This window comes from Theobroma cacao, chromosome 3 (assembly GCF_000208745.1).
Source record: "Theobroma cacao cultivar B97-61/B2 chromosome 3, Criollo_cocoa_genome_V2, whole genome shotgun sequence".
Classification (NCBI taxonomy): Eukaryota; Viridiplantae; Streptophyta; class Magnoliopsida; order Malvales; family Malvaceae; genus Theobroma; species Theobroma cacao.
The window spans coordinates 29,491,505-29,506,589 of NC_030852.1; the positions used below are offsets into that span (position 1 = coordinate 29,491,505).

Genomic DNA, 15,085 nt, shown 5'->3' on the forward strand with positions numbered 1-15,085 from the left:
GACCCTAGATCAAGGAGTCCCCGTAGTGCATCTCCTGGGTATGTGTCTGGCATTCGATAGTAATCCCTTTTATTGTAAATGTCTCCGCTGGAAGTCATGAGTCCTTTTGTATTATGAATACAATCTAACAATGTGAATATGTGTATGCAATGTAAATTGCTAAATACATGACTGGTATAATACATGTATATTATTATCGATAATGCCATTGTGTTTTGGCTATGTTCACACTCGAAAAAAAAGTGTGTGTGTATGCATGATATGATAAATTTGTTAAGCAAAGGTAAATGGATAGACTTGCTTGGGCTTAGTGAGCTATGCTAATTGAGCTCATGCATCGATCATGGGCCGGAAAATTGGGTCGTGACATATACATAATAATTAAAATTTTTCAAAAATTTTTCCAAAACAATACCACCCTTCACCCCTAGACACACCGATTAATAACAAATGATATTTTGTGAACTGTAATGTTTACGTATATAACTATGCATAGCATTTTTTTAGGATTAAGAAAAAATATTTTAATAATTCTACTTTCAATTCAAATTTACTTGGCTCAATATATCAATTAGTTGCAGGGTGGATCCAAGAAATTTTTTTGCAAAATGTCATAATTAAATTTATTTTGACGTAGAGTCTTTGAGTTTACTTTTCACAAAATTATAAAAAAAATTAATGAATTTATTAATATTATTAACTACATAAAACTCTAATATAAATAATATAATTAATAAAAATTTTCAACACTTCAGTTGTGACATCTAACACCACTCTACTTTATATCAATGTATCTCTGATTGTGTGGTTAAATAAACCCTGCAACACGTGCTATACCTTTTCCACGTAGATGAGAAAAGGACTCTCCTAGTAAAAACAACAAAAATTATGGTGACGAAAAAAGAGAGAAAGAGAAAGATTATGCGATGTATCCTTGTGTTTCGAATAGGAAATATAGATAGCTAGTCTTTAATTTCCATAAGGAATTGAAGGCACCTTGTTGGATTCTTTTAAACGAAGTCACTGTCAATATTGCCATCAAACATGATAGGATAACGATGTTTTTCTGCACTGCTACATCACTGGCTACGCCATCTCTAAATTTTCTCTAATATCACTTAACTTGCACTCCTTTGTTTTTTCTCCTTGTTACCTGTTAAAAAATGCCTGCTTTATGAAGAAGCTACCGAGGGAGCGTAATCGCAGTTCTTATTTCCCTTTTCCCGTCAAGTGCAATATTTCCTATTCCTATTTGCTGTCTTTTGTCCCTTCACCGTATTTGTTTAACGGAAATCAATTATTATTAGTATTACTTTAAATTAAAAATGCAATTAGCTTTTGAAGCTTACACGCAACATAACATTTATCAATAATCCAATTTTAAATACAATTTTAAAATTTAAAATTACTACGTAAAAACAAAGCACGGCGAGTGATTAAATGGTTGACAATCAAATTAGATTGAACCAATTGATGCGACTCCTTCATGCTGAATTGTCTTTTCAGGCAGCTGGTATTTGATTTTATTAGTAATTTATAATTAGAATGAGAGACATATACGTGGTTTAGGATGACTAAAGAGTAAAGCAAAGCCAGTCGTTCGCCGCCCAAACTTTTAAAAAGGACTTAAGGCGAGTTGCCGTTGGTTTCATGCAATGTGAATGGGTTCAATGAATAGATATGACGATGGTCCCAAAACAATTCGCTCGAACTGTCCAACGAGCTTGCCATCATCACTGACGCTTTCTCCAATCCATACTAAACACATCATTGTGATTCATTACTACTAAAACTATATATTATATTCATAAAAGTTTATTGATAAGAAAAAAAAAGTGTAGCATTTGTTTATATGATATTGTGGTGCATAAAAAGCCTTGGTAAAACAACGGGTAATATATACTGAGATTTTTCATTTTTAATTATAATTATACATTAATTTATTAATTTTTAAAATAAATATTATATTTTGAATGTGTAAACGACATTAATACTTAAATGTAAAATATTTAAAATATTTTTCTCTTTTTCATTCTTTTTCTTTCTTTCAGATTAGCTAATGATGTTCTCTTACTTCAACTAACCATCTCAAGGGAGCACTAGATCTGGAGAGTGACAATTTGAGGCTCCCTGGCGCTCTCTTGAGGAGCACTAGATTAGTGCTCCCTAGGAGAGCGCAATCTAGTCAAGTTTGACACTCTTCGACCAAATATGATCGTGAGGTGATCGGTCTGCAGGAGATAGAGTATAGTTTTTCTTTAAAAAAATTATATTTTGGTAATTTTTAAAATTAATGAAAGATAAAATTATTTTTTTAGTGTTGTTATGTCATTAAATTAATGTAAATATTAACAATTAGTTCATTGATTTGTACATAATTTCTTACTTAGAGAGCAAATTTGAATCTCTTTTCTTCTAATTAAAAAAAATTAATAAAAATATTAGCAATTGGACTTATGTGTCCAACTAAATTTATTTTCTTGGGACAAATTGGATATTTTAAAAATTAATAAATCAGCATAAAATTATGAGTAAAATTTAGGAATGTTAGTGTATTTTATCCTAAAATATTTTTTTGAATGAAAAGGAGATGAAATTTTCCTTAACTTTTTTCTATTTTACCTTTCTCAAATTTTTATTGAGTCACCATATATAGTGTAATATGTGTTGGGGATCCCATATCAGCTATAGTCCCTGGAGACTCGTTTGAAGTTTGAAGAAGAAGCAGAGAATATGTATTCCATTGGGTCAAGCTCGGTGGCACATTACTCATTCGTGTTATTTTGTTTCTTGCGCTTCCTTCGGTTTTGGCCACGTTAGAAGTAGTCATAAATTCTTCATAATACTTGACCATATATAAGAAGATAAGAATGCTGGATAAAAGTAGTATTAAGTTCGACTCATGGCAGTGTCATACAATAATACTGAATTAAAGAAAACTGAAGATGGGAAAATATTCCTCCGGGCAATGATATTACAAAGCACTTTCTGATTTACTTTATTCACATACGTTTCCAGCTGTTGATGTCTTCCTATTCATCAGTCGGAAGCAGGCTGTACAGCGTGAAGTTAATCATTTATATGACACCACGAGTACTATAGTGAAAAAGGTCAAACGGAAAGCCTAGTTTCAACTTTCAATAAATGAAAGAATGGCATGTTTTGCCGCTGACTGGTTCGTGCTATGAAATGAAGCGCTTGGTACTATTATTTGCTTGAGCAATAGTATTATGAGGGAGCAACCAGTCAATAACAGTGACAAAGAATTGTGACTATTGCTTGACGCAACTGATAAAGCATAGGTCCGAACTCTGAACACTAAACAGGAAACATGTTCCTTGAATTAGGCCAACAGATTCCTGAGATATATATATTCTTTGGCTCTTCGGTAATAGTACTCTCGTTTGGAAGTGCACGCATAATGATCACCTGGAAATGGAATTCATCTATTGTTTTGGTATTGGTGTGAAAAAGACATGACAGAGTAACGAAGAAAAACCAAAGCAATAATAGAAATGGACTCAATTCCAAGCCACTAAACAAAAAAAAAAAAAAGATAGAAAAAGGGAAAAGGCTCACCAAATTCAAAGGGGCGTGGTGGGTGGTAGCCGCTGCACCTAGGTCGAGGAAGGCCTGATCACATTTGTCAGTTTGTGGGTGCAGATGGTATAGTGCCCGTGAGTGGCGCACAGAAAATTGGCTAATGGAAAGTTGGACCAAGCGGATAAAAATGGCCGCGTAGAGTGAAAGGAGCTGAAGCTCAAACGCACACTTAGCCATACCAAACATTTCCACTTCCAACTAAAATCACTAAAGAGAAAGTGGTTTGATTCTATCTGATAGTTCCTAGCATGTAATTTGTAAAGATCAACAAAGTAAGTTGCATTGATATATGGCAAGTTGGCAACCATGAATCTGAAATCAGCATTTAGATCCCAAGCATATTTCTCAGTTATATCAGCATGGGCTTCCAGACACCTAGGCTATACAGAACTCAGGTGGGCTTACGCTAGAGTCTGAAGAGAATATTCTGGACCTGTGGGCAAAGTGATTCTAAGTTTCCAACCCATTAACCAGGCGGTCCAGGCCTGACTATCCCATCAGCCACATCAATGGGCTTCCGTATTTTCTTCCTGTACTTAAATAAGCTGTGATATTACAGTTGAAAGTAAAAATTTTAATATAAAAGTTTTTATAATCGAATTTGAGAATACACTCTGAGATTTAGGGGTTGGAAAGAGATCATCTCATATTCGGTAACTCAAATTTTTAATGAACTTTTTATATATTAAGAAAAATGAATTATTGATTTTTTAACTATATAAAAAATGATTTAAAATTATAAAATCTTAATTAAGTGAGTTAGCTTATATAAATCTGCATAGAATAACTTTCCAAAAAGAAAGAAAAAACACTATAAAAAAGTCGGTGGAAATTTGGTAATATAGCTACGCATGGCAAGCAGACAATAGCAGACAAAACCCACTCTGGCTTTATAAACGGTACGTTCTGTTTACCATAATATCCAAATCCAAATTCATCCTACATCCTACAAAAGATCGAGTACAAAAATGTAAGTATTTGTGTTCTGATTTTGAGTGTATTCAAGGCGGACAAAACTGAGTTTGGGTGCTTTGCGGGGGAACATTGCACTGAAACCCAAAGCCAAAAGACAAGAAAAGACCCAGAACCCCAGAGAATTCTTTTCGACACTGACAGGTCATCTCTCAAACATAGGACCAAACTCAGATTAGATAGAGGTTTGAAAGCCGATAGGGAGTTGGACTTAGATCTACCTCTCGTTAACGTCACTGACTCGCTGTATCTAAGTTCAAAGAAATCTTCACTTTTTCTCTTTTTGTCTTAAAAAGAAGACAAATGCAGAGTAAGGGATCCAGTAGCATGGTCTCAAGTATGGTATTTCGAACACGAATCTCTTCGTTGTTGATCTCCATGTTCGCCACTTTTGCTTCTTTCTATGTGGCTGGCAGGTCAGTTCTCAATTTATTAGCGGACCCATCTTTTTAATAGTAATTGTCTATTCAATTTTACTGATTAGAGATCCTTCCTTTTTCATTTATTGATGTGAAAGTTCTTTTTTTTTTTTTTCTTTTCGGGTTTTTCTGTGGAAGATAGATTATGGCAGGATGCAGAAAACAGGGTTTATTTGATAAAGGAGCTTGATAGGATAACAGGGCTGGTGAGAATTTGTAACAGTCTTGGTGGTATTTAGTATTTTACTTTTTGACTTTGGAATTTAGCTGTTTGTGGGTATAAGTTTATCAGATTGGCTTTGTTATCTACTGTTTAATTTTGTTTTGTTGGAAAAAAGAATTTTAGTTAATGAGTGTTTTTTCATTTTAGGGCCAATCTGCTATATCAGTGGATGATACTTTGAAAATCATAGCCTGCAGGTAAAGAAACTATTGGTTTTTTTTTTTTAAAGTATTTCTTGTTGGCCCTCAACTCTTATCTGTTAACTGAGATTTTCAATTGCAACATAATTTTTATGGAGTATCATTTTCTTATTAGGGAACAACATAAGAAATTATCTGCCCTTGAGATGGATCTGGCTGCTGCTAGACAAGAGGGCTTTACTTCCAAGACTTCATCAGATACTGATGGGGCTGTTTCAAAGAGAAGGCCACTTGTAGTAATAGGAGTTTTAACAAGATTTGGACGTAAGAACAACAGAGATGCAATCCGAAAGGCATGGATGGGAAGTGGTATGAACACTATTTTCTTTCTTTCAGCTGAATTTTTTCTTGTACTCTCTTTTTGGTGAGATGTTGTTCCCTTGTTAGATTGGTGTGTAAATGGATTTGTTTTCTTGTGGAAGGACAAAAAGGCTGGCATATAGAAGAATCATTGCCCTTCAGTTTTAAAAAGGAAAGAGAAAAATGGAGATCATTATATCATTATATTTTCTGCTTGTGTGCTTGTTTATGTAATCAGCCCCACTAATAGCTAGCTGTTTTAAGTGTAAGGGCACAAGTGAGGCAATATGCATCTTCGACTGACAAATTATTTTTTTTATTTGCGACTGAATTTATATGCAAGCAATTGAAACATTTATGTTGTCTAATTAATCGTGCACTTATACTGAAAGGCAGTGAGATTGATGTGAATGACTTTTGATATTGTTTTGCTGGGGAACTAAAACCAGAATGTCCATTTCCCAGGTGCAACTTTGAAGAAATTGGAGAATGAAAAGGGCATAGTTTCAAGATTTGTCATTGGAAGAAGGTATAATTTTCTCATTCAAGTTTTCCTTTTCTAAGGATCCTTGCTAAATTATAAGATGGTAAGCTAGAACTCATCCTTAAGTTGCATACTTTTGCAGTGCAAATCGTGGGGACAGTTTGGACAGGAGCATTGATGATGAATATAGGCAAATGAATGACTTTATGATTCTTGTAAGTCCAATGGAACACTCCTTATGCAACTATTTCTTTAAGAAGTCAGTTGAAAGCAAATGACTTGTCTTGTTTCATAGAGTTGGTTATGGATCCAACTATATAATCATTTCTATATACTTTCATTAACAGGACCAAGTGGAGGCACCTGGGGAGCTTCCAAAGAAGGCTGAAATGTTTTTTGCTCTAGCTGCAGACAGATGGGATGCTGAGTTTTATGCAAAAGTGAATGATGACGTATATGTAAATATTGGTTAGTATCATAATAGACGGATAACGTATAGTCTTTCTTTGATCCCCTAGATCAACTATGTGCATCAATGTGAATTTGGAAGAATCTTAATTCAGAATTGTCAATTGTCTAAGTTATAGCACTTTGTTAATATATTTAAGTTGTTTTACCCTTTTACTTGATTCAGAAAACAACCTAGCTAAATCTTTGTGAGGTCAAATTCACAATGGTGATTCTCTAAGATGACCTTATAGAGTAGATGAAAACCATTTTTGAAGATTATAAGCTGACTTACTAGCAAACACCATAACATTGACAGACTGGAGATTTCAATTTTAAATCTGTTGATTGCAGATGTTATTTAAAAAGTGATAATGCTGTTGACCAATGTAATTAAGGGCTCACTGTTCAAAGCTTGTCAAATTCATTACCTGCACTATTTGTGGTATCTTAATTTTGTTCTATCATCTTCAAAGACGAACAAGCTTTCCATTACAAGATTTGTTTCACAATTGATAAAACCTTTGCTCAGTGCCGTGCCTTCTCAACTAATCAGATTGATGTTTTCCAGATGCCTTGGGAGCTACACTTACATCTCATATGGACAAACGTCGTGTTTATATTGGCTGTATGAAATCAGGCGAAGTTTTCTCTGAACCGTGAGTTTGGCTTAGATACTCAAATATAGATTCAGAGTTTAGGATACATGAGTTTGATATTTACTTGAATAGCATTATTTCTTCTCATGCTTGCCATTCTGGATATTGGCAGGAGCCATAAATGGTATGAACCAGATTGGTGGAAGTTTGGTGATAAAAAATCGTAAGTTTTGCTGCCACTAATTTCATCTTCTAGGAGAACCAAAAGAAAGCATCCATGACTAAACTAATTATCCTTGTTACTGACATACTCTTGATAAAATCTCAATGAATAATATCTGTTAATAGTACTTAGTTGCCCACACTATCAACATCAGTGTTGTCAGTTAAGTTTGTAAATTACTTTCACTTAATTTACGTACCAAAACTTTCAGTTATTGAAATGAGTTTCAAATCTGCAACTATCTTATACATGGACAGAAAATCTAGGAATATATTTCTTATATGAACTCTTCTTAATATTTGTTTACTTTAATGATATTTGTTTTCCTAGTATGAACTCTTCTTTTGGGGCATCCAACAGATACTTCCGCCATGCGTCAGGTGAAATGTATGTCATATCTGGAGCTTTGGCTAAATTTATTTCAATAAATAGGTCAGGTCCTTTGTTCTTTGGTGCTACAGTTTCATAAGTTATGCCATTATAAAGCAAGAAGTTGTCCTAATTTGCTGAACTGCAGATCTCTTCTGCGCACTTATGCCCATGATGATGTCAGTGCTGGATCCTGGTTTTTGGGGCTTGATGTCAATTATGTAGATGAAGGGAAGTTTTGCTGCTCATCTTGGTCAACAGGTCTCTCTCTCTCTCGCGCGCACACAGACACATCAAGCACCTTTCCTGCTTTCTCAAACCAACTTCTCTGTTTATATCATACATTTGGTTGTATATTTAATGTATTAATGTGGATATTAATGTCTAAACTTTACTGCAATGAACAAGTTCTAAAGTAAGAAGTATTATACTTTAGCATTTCAGCTATCATGTCCTGTCAATTTTGTTAGTCCTTAGGGATAAGTCAGTGAACACTTTTAGGTATAGACACCCTTAATGAGAATGTTCTTCCAGAGATCGATTTGGCTATTTCTTGGGGTAACTAACATGTATCTTTTTTGTTTTCTTTGGCTGTGGCTGCAGGAGCTATTTGTTCTGGAGTTTGAATTTATTTACTGATCCTGGAAGGCAAATACAAACCTCATGGCTGATGCTATAAGATAGGATTTTTTTTTTTCTTTTTCCAAATAGTCAGTCAGCTAAACATGAACCTGATAGAGAAAGAATGGCTCCTCAAATTTTGATTAGAGGGCTTCTTGCTTGCACAATAGAGGTTGTTTTGACTGCCATCTGAGGAACTGTTGAGAGTAGAGTTTGGAATTGACACAGTTAAAGACTTATAGAGTTGATCATATTAGTTGAAGAGGGTTTCATGTTCCCTTTTTCCATTTTGTTTGTTCTTTAGACTGCAGAATATCTAAGTTTATTCTTTCATTCAGAGACATACATATGTGATTTATTCTTAAGTTGATATCATTGGGATCAATAGATGGTTAATGTATTAAGTTGATGACTCAATGAAGTAGATGGTCAAAGTTATATCACAAGTACAACAAAATTCTCACATCTTTCTTTCAGAGGTCTGAAGTTTGAAATCTAACCCCCGAAAATTGCATGTGGAGATGGGGCAATAGGCAATACCATCTAAAACGTTATCTGATTGTCCAGAACAATGATAGTGAGGGGCTCTATACCCATGCATACAATTGACACCAAAAAGGATATGCTGTTTATAGTTATTTTTTTCTTTTATTAGAGGGGTAAAATATCCCAGAATGAGCACTTGTACAATCTGTATCAAAGCATAAAAAGCACACCAAAAAATTAAAAAAAAAAAAGGTATCACATTATCACTCCAGTCTTCACTCACATACAACTATTTAGTTTATGTCATCCTCATGATGAGTTGTTGAGGAAATGCGCCAGTGCCTTGTCTGTGTCATTCTCATACATGAGTAAGGCCTCAGCAACATTGTTTGATGAGAATCCCATTTCTCGCAGTAAGTTGTAACTATGGACAAATTCCCGAACCTAAGGAAGGAAAGTAACAAAATACATAAATAAATAGTAAGAGACTTACTTCAATTAACATTTTAAAATCAAAGGCAAATGCCAGCTGCAGATCTGGAAGAAGTGATGTAACTACTCAAGCTCCCCATTACAAGACTGCTCGTTTCTCTCAATCCATGACATGAAATTCAGGATACTAACTCCTGGCCATCAAAACCAGTCACTTTTCCTAGAAGATTAATAGATTACTACAGCCAAACGCAGTAAAATATCAGGGAGGAATTCTAGCATGCTAAGAAACCAAAATTACTCTCTGCCAATGGACAAAATGCCAGTGGACACGATCCTAGTCATCCGCAAAAGAATGTGTTTCCTCGATCTTAAGCATAAAGCATACTTATGGACTATAACTCGCTATACTAGAAGACAAGGGGAAAAAAACAAGAACAATCATATCCAACCTACATTACAAATTATAAAATCAGGTAAGGAAGACTTCAACATAGAATCAACCTACTTATACATTTGGACTACAATTGATCTATACACTATCAGGGGAAAAAGTGTAAATCATCAGGTGTTTTAACTTCCAACTAATTGGGTGCATTACCAAATTATCAATTGTGAATGGCATAGAATACCTTGGTTGGATTGTCTCCATAGTTTGCAACTGCAACAGTTACAGCTTCTCGGTTGAGTCCAGAGGCAATGTATTTGCTCACCACAGGATCTGCATTCGCACCCTGCACAGTCAAATTTTTTTTTTCTTTCAAACAAACCCTTAGAAGCTCAACAGATGTGGACTAATTTCACTAAAACAAAATCCTACTCAAAGTCATCACAAGATGAACCATTGAACAGACAAGTTACTAGGTTAATGAAAGATCCAAAAGGAAGCCTAAATCTCTATTGAGAATAAGAAAAACGTACCGATGAAGAAGTTGATTCAGTAGATTTAGAAAGGCTTTCCAAGCCAAGCCTGCTAAAATTCATGCTTTCGTTCTCTGCTTCGGCTAAGATTTTCCTCTCAAACCCAAAATCAAACTGGAAATTGCTTCGAGGAATATCCCCAACTTGCGGCAACAACTGAGGCTGCAAAGCCGAGAAATCAATTACTTCCATAGCATTACCCTAACAACCTAACTTATCCCTCTAATTAAAACCGAAAGGAAACGACCGAGAAAGCTTACCGGGGGAGTGATCCGATATTCTGGTTTCAGAGCAACCCTGACGCCCAATCCCGCTGCCATAAATAAAATTAATTAAAACACAAAAAAAAATTGATTTTACCAAATTCAAAAAAAAAAAGCATGAATGTTACTAGTACAGAAAGAACTTTTAGGGAGAAAGAGAATTCACAGGAAGAGGAAGGAGAAGAGGTATGATGGAAAGATGGGATGCGGGGTGCAGGAGGGACAACGGTGTGAGCGGGTTGACCGATTCTTGGGTATAAGGAAGGTCCGTACATCGGATGGCTAGATGGCATCGATGATGATGATGATGATGAAGTGGGTTGTTGACGGTACATAGGGATTTGCGCCTCGTACGGGGGACCCGTTCTGTTCCTGAAATCGTAGTCCATTACGATTATGGTGGGAGGACGAGGGGCATCTGCAGGAGAGGGGAAAGAGGGAGGGAAGTGTTGAGAAAAAAGATGGAAGGACTTGGGAAGTAGAAGTCCTGTTGGGGAAAGCTTGTAGCTTTTCTTTGAAGACTGATTCTTGAGTACGCGGTCGCCGAAAAAACTTATTAAAGGAATACCATTTACCACTGATGCGTATACAAATAATACAAGTACAAACTTAAACTTCTTCCTGCCGTAAAAGTGAATTACAGTTTTCCATATTTTTTTCTTAATCAGTAAGTACATTTATCATTCAATTAAAATTTTATTTTAAAAAATACTTTATCATTTAATATATTATTTTTCACCAAATTCAAGAACAGACACTACATTAATTACAAAAATCCTTACTCTATAATTACAGACTGCTGAATTTCATTTGAAACAGATTTTAGTTCAGAACATTACCACACCTATTAACTTCTTTTCATGTAGCAATATCGGCTGGTATATACAAAGCGTGCCATTCATACATAGCCGCTACTACATAATTCAATAATTTAAACTGAAGAGCAGGAACTGATTATCAATGAACAGTTACAGGGCATTCTCACTCAACAACAGAAGGCGGTACAGAGACTTGCACAAACCCAGTCACAAGCCAAATATATGGTCATTTCCAAATATGGCAGCATTGAACTGTCTCGTGTTCAAGTCACCCCCATCCAAAGCAGAACCAAACCGATCAAGCCACTGTGTCGGGCTTGGGTTCTCACTTTCCTCTACCCATTCTGAGGTCATATCAATGTCGTCGAACTGAATAGGGTCAGCTTCTACGGACTTTGTTCTCATTTGTCTTGCTAACCTGAGATTGTAGTTAATATACACGAGGTCATTCAATATTTCTTTGTCAATCTTATTCCGCTTTTCAGAGTGAATTTGTTGAAATGTGCTCCAATGCCTCTCGAAGGTAAAAGTGCTGCAAACTTGACTGAGGATTCTAATTGCAACCCGTTGCAACACAGGAGCTGAGTCGCCAAATTGCTCCCACCAGAGCCCTACAAGAGAGAAATGCAGACAGAGTCACTAACCAGTTACTCATATGCAGATAATCCTAGAAGAATGACAACTAAGATTTCATTGGCTAAAATAATATATTTCAATAGCATACTGTTCTAGTTTTTGGGGAAATTACGGCACATTTAAAGGGCAAAGGAGAAGCAAAAGGCTAGGGGCTGCTCACACACACACAGAAACCATACACGTATATCTAAGAGCAACCATACACATGCACAACCAAAAGCAAGAACATTGCCTGATACAAAACTGCATACATACCAGGAGAAACTGTATCTCGTGCTTCCATTGCTAGATTACAAGCAAACATCCCCTTTGCCCTTGTAAAAGTAAAAATTTGATTGGTGATGTCACGTCTTAACTCTGGAGTGGGAAGTAGTTTCTCCAGAACCTTAAAAAAGTCTTCTTTTATAGATCCAAGAAATTTTATTTCTTGATTATACTGGATACTAGGATTTAAAAATGCCCCAGCCGAATGTAGAGGTGAATGAAGTTGGTCCCGCCACTTTCTATCAACTATGTCCAAAAATGTCTTACACTTACCCTCATCCATTATATAATATGTCCTTATTGATTCCTTGGCTCTGGTCATTAGTTCATATATAGAACCAACAGCAGGTTTCCCTCCAGATACCTCCCTCAACACTTTCAGAAAAGGCTCAGATATAGCTACACATTCATCTACTGCCCTCCAAAAGTCATTATCCTCAACAATGCCAATGCAAGATATGCTCTGTGGTTTATTTGCATATGAGGAGTTAGTTGAATACTCAGGGCTATTAAACATATGCTTCAATCTTGACCTCTGTTTCAACATTGATTGCAATGATAGAAAGCTAGAAACAGACTTTGTTATTCCGGTTCTTATAAGTTCCTGTTCCCCAGTAAACTTCTTCATCAAATCAAGCATTGACGCATTGTTGTACAGAAACTTGGATAATGTTTGTGCTTGTAAGATACATCTGTTCACCCAATCTACCTTAGAAAATTCTTCCAAGATTAGATTCAAACATTGAGAAGCACAAGGAGACACAAAAATGGTTCCATAGTTCTGCAAGATATGGTTTGAAATACCAGTATAGTTGAAACTACTATCCATAATAATTTGCACAACATTTTCTGGGCCAAAATCTTGAATAACAGAATCAAACAAATCAGCAAGGCATTTTGTGTTCTTAAAATATGATGAGGCATCAACCGACTTGTGGAAAAATGTCCTTGAGGGTGATGAAACTAGGAAGTTTATTAAAGCTCTAGATTTATTGTCAGTCCAAGTGTCTGCAATGATGGTACAGCCAGTAGTAGCCCATTCTTTCTCTGTATCTTTTGATTGTAAACACACTTCAGACTTGATCCTTTCCAACCACATTGTCTTCAAGGTTTCAACAGATGGACCTGTAAATCCAGGACCAAACTTTCCTACTGCATCAATCATTGCTTGATAGGATGAAGAACGAGCTACACTAAAGTCCAACTTATTCTCAAAAAAGAACAAAGCGATACTTCTCTCCACATTTTCTTGGCTGTTCAATGATGGAGGGGCAATTGGTGAGGTAGCGGGGAAAACTTTTGCCACAGGAGATGATGCCTCTAAAGGAATGATTTTACTACAAGTGGATATATTTCCAGGAGATCTAGCTTCAGCAATCTTCTGCTTCTTAACACTAGATGTTTCTTTAATCTCCTCTTTCGATGATAAAATAGCTCTAACCCTATCAGTAACATCATCCCTAACTTTACTACACGGATTTACACCTTTACTTGGAAGACGAGATAGATGATGCTTTAACCTACTAATCCCACCATTCAAAACTCTAAGGCAAAATTTGCATCTAACTTTATTTCCATCAAGTTTCTCAGCATATTCCCAACACACATCTTTTTCTCGAACCACTGCCATAAACATAAGTGCACATAATCATCGTTTTACTCTTGCCATTTTAAAATGATTATGCAATCAAAACGAATTGACAATTGAAGCAAATTATTTCATTCAAACAAGCAAATGCAAAGTAGTAGTAAATCAGAAACTCGAACTTACTGATGATGGTGGGAAATGACTATTAAGTTGTCCAATTTTACCTACAAAAGGAAGCAAATTAAAATGAAAAAAAAATGCACGTTAAGAATGCTCATCAAACATCTTCAAAAAAAAAAAATCAGACGATCAAATCTTCAAATCTGCAAAGCATCTTACCGAGAATCGTATAGATTTGAATTTCCATATTTTTCAACATTTTAGTTTGATTCAAAGCTCAATGTTCACTATCCCATAGCTAAAAACTAGCATGACCTCCATACAGTGAAATTTTCAAAATAATTTTCCTGCAAAATCTTTTTCCACCGAAACAGAAAAAACCTCCGCTGGAAAAGTACACACCGTAAAATTCGAAATTTCCGCCTCTTTTTTGCGTTCATTTTCTAAGCAACCAAACACTGTCTTTAGTTTAAAATTCCAGAAAGGAACCATAATCCAGCACCAACATTTAAAAGCTTTATTGAAGCATTGAAAAAAGCGAGAGCGAGTGTTTATGTAATGTAAAATGTAGACGGAAAACCCGAGAATTGTAAGTTGCAAGAAAAACAAAAAGGAAAGAGAAATTAGCGAGAGATTTAAGGAGCTTACGGAGGAGAGGAGAGAGAGATAGAGATTCGTTCGTCTTCTCGACGGAGAAATAAACGGAGTTTGCAGATCTGGAAGTTTTGTTATATATCGCGATATTTTCGAGTTTTAGGGTTTTGCTTTTGTTCAATCCTCACTCGATGCTTCTTTTGGAATTTGTAGTTTTATTAGGGTCTCAATCTTATCCTCTCTTTCTTCTCGTTTAGCCTTTTCTATTGTTATTTTTCTTAAATTTTTTTTCCTTTTGGCGAGATATCGCGGACGCTTTACTGATTTTGAACCAATCAAATGCTAGGTTCGGGAGGTTCAAGGAACGGTGTCGTGTTGATTTTTATTTTAAATGAATGACCCAAAAGTTTTGAACGTTGGAAGCCGCTTTTTATCAAAGCCAGGTTTCGATCCTGGGACCTGTGGGTTATGGGCCCACCACGCTTCCGCTGCGCCACTTTGAT

General features: G+C 35.7%; 3 protein-coding genes and 1 non-coding gene across 7 annotated transcripts; 1 reads left to right on the forward strand and 3 right to left on the reverse strand.

The window, feature by feature from the left end:
- On the forward strand, positions 4,467–9,183 carry LOC18605698 (hydroxyproline O-galactosyltransferase HPGT1). 4 transcript variants are annotated; one of them, XM_018118094.1, is made up of 12 exons: positions 4,467–4,991; positions 5,137–5,200; positions 5,365–5,414; positions 5,533–5,726; positions 6,183–6,246; positions 6,344–6,416; positions 6,549–6,669; positions 7,220–7,307; positions 7,420–7,470; positions 7,801–7,902; positions 7,988–8,100; positions 8,443–9,183. In XM_018118094.1, the coding sequence occupies exons 1-12, from the start codon at positions 4,879–4,881 to the stop codon at positions 8,463–8,465; spliced, it is 1,056 nt and encodes a 351-aa protein (XP_017973583.1). In that variant the 5' UTR covers positions 4,467–4,878; the 3' UTR covers positions 8,466–9,183. The 4 variants fall into 4 exon arrangements, with proteins under 4 accessions (XP_017973583.1, XP_007038926.2, XP_007038927.2 ...); XM_007038864.2 differs by having other exon boundaries at positions 7,801–7,857; XM_007038865.2 differs by having other exon boundaries at positions 4,468–4,991; positions 7,831–7,857.
- Positions 9,066–11,111, reverse strand: LOC18605699. The gene is made up of 5 exons (XM_007038867.2): positions 10,729–11,111; positions 10,560–10,612; positions 10,300–10,461; positions 10,011–10,112; positions 9,066–9,390 (listed from the first exon to the last, which is right to left on the reverse strand). The coding sequence occupies exons 1-5, from the start codon at positions 10,949–10,951 to the stop codon at positions 9,256–9,258; spliced, it is 675 nt and encodes a 224-aa protein (XP_007038929.1). The 5' UTR covers positions 10,952–11,111; the 3' UTR covers positions 9,066–9,255.
- Positions 11,341–13,910, reverse strand: LOC18605700. The gene is made up of 2 exons (XM_018118591.1): positions 12,272–13,910; positions 11,341–11,991 (listed from the first exon to the last, which is right to left on the reverse strand). The coding sequence occupies exons 1-2, from the start codon at positions 13,908–13,910 to the stop codon at positions 11,588–11,590; spliced, it is 2,043 nt and encodes a 680-aa protein (XP_017974080.1). The 3' UTR covers positions 11,341–11,587.
- On the reverse strand, positions 15,014–15,085 carry TRNAM-CAU. The gene has a single exon. It is a non-coding gene; the product is annotated as a tRNA-Met (tRNA).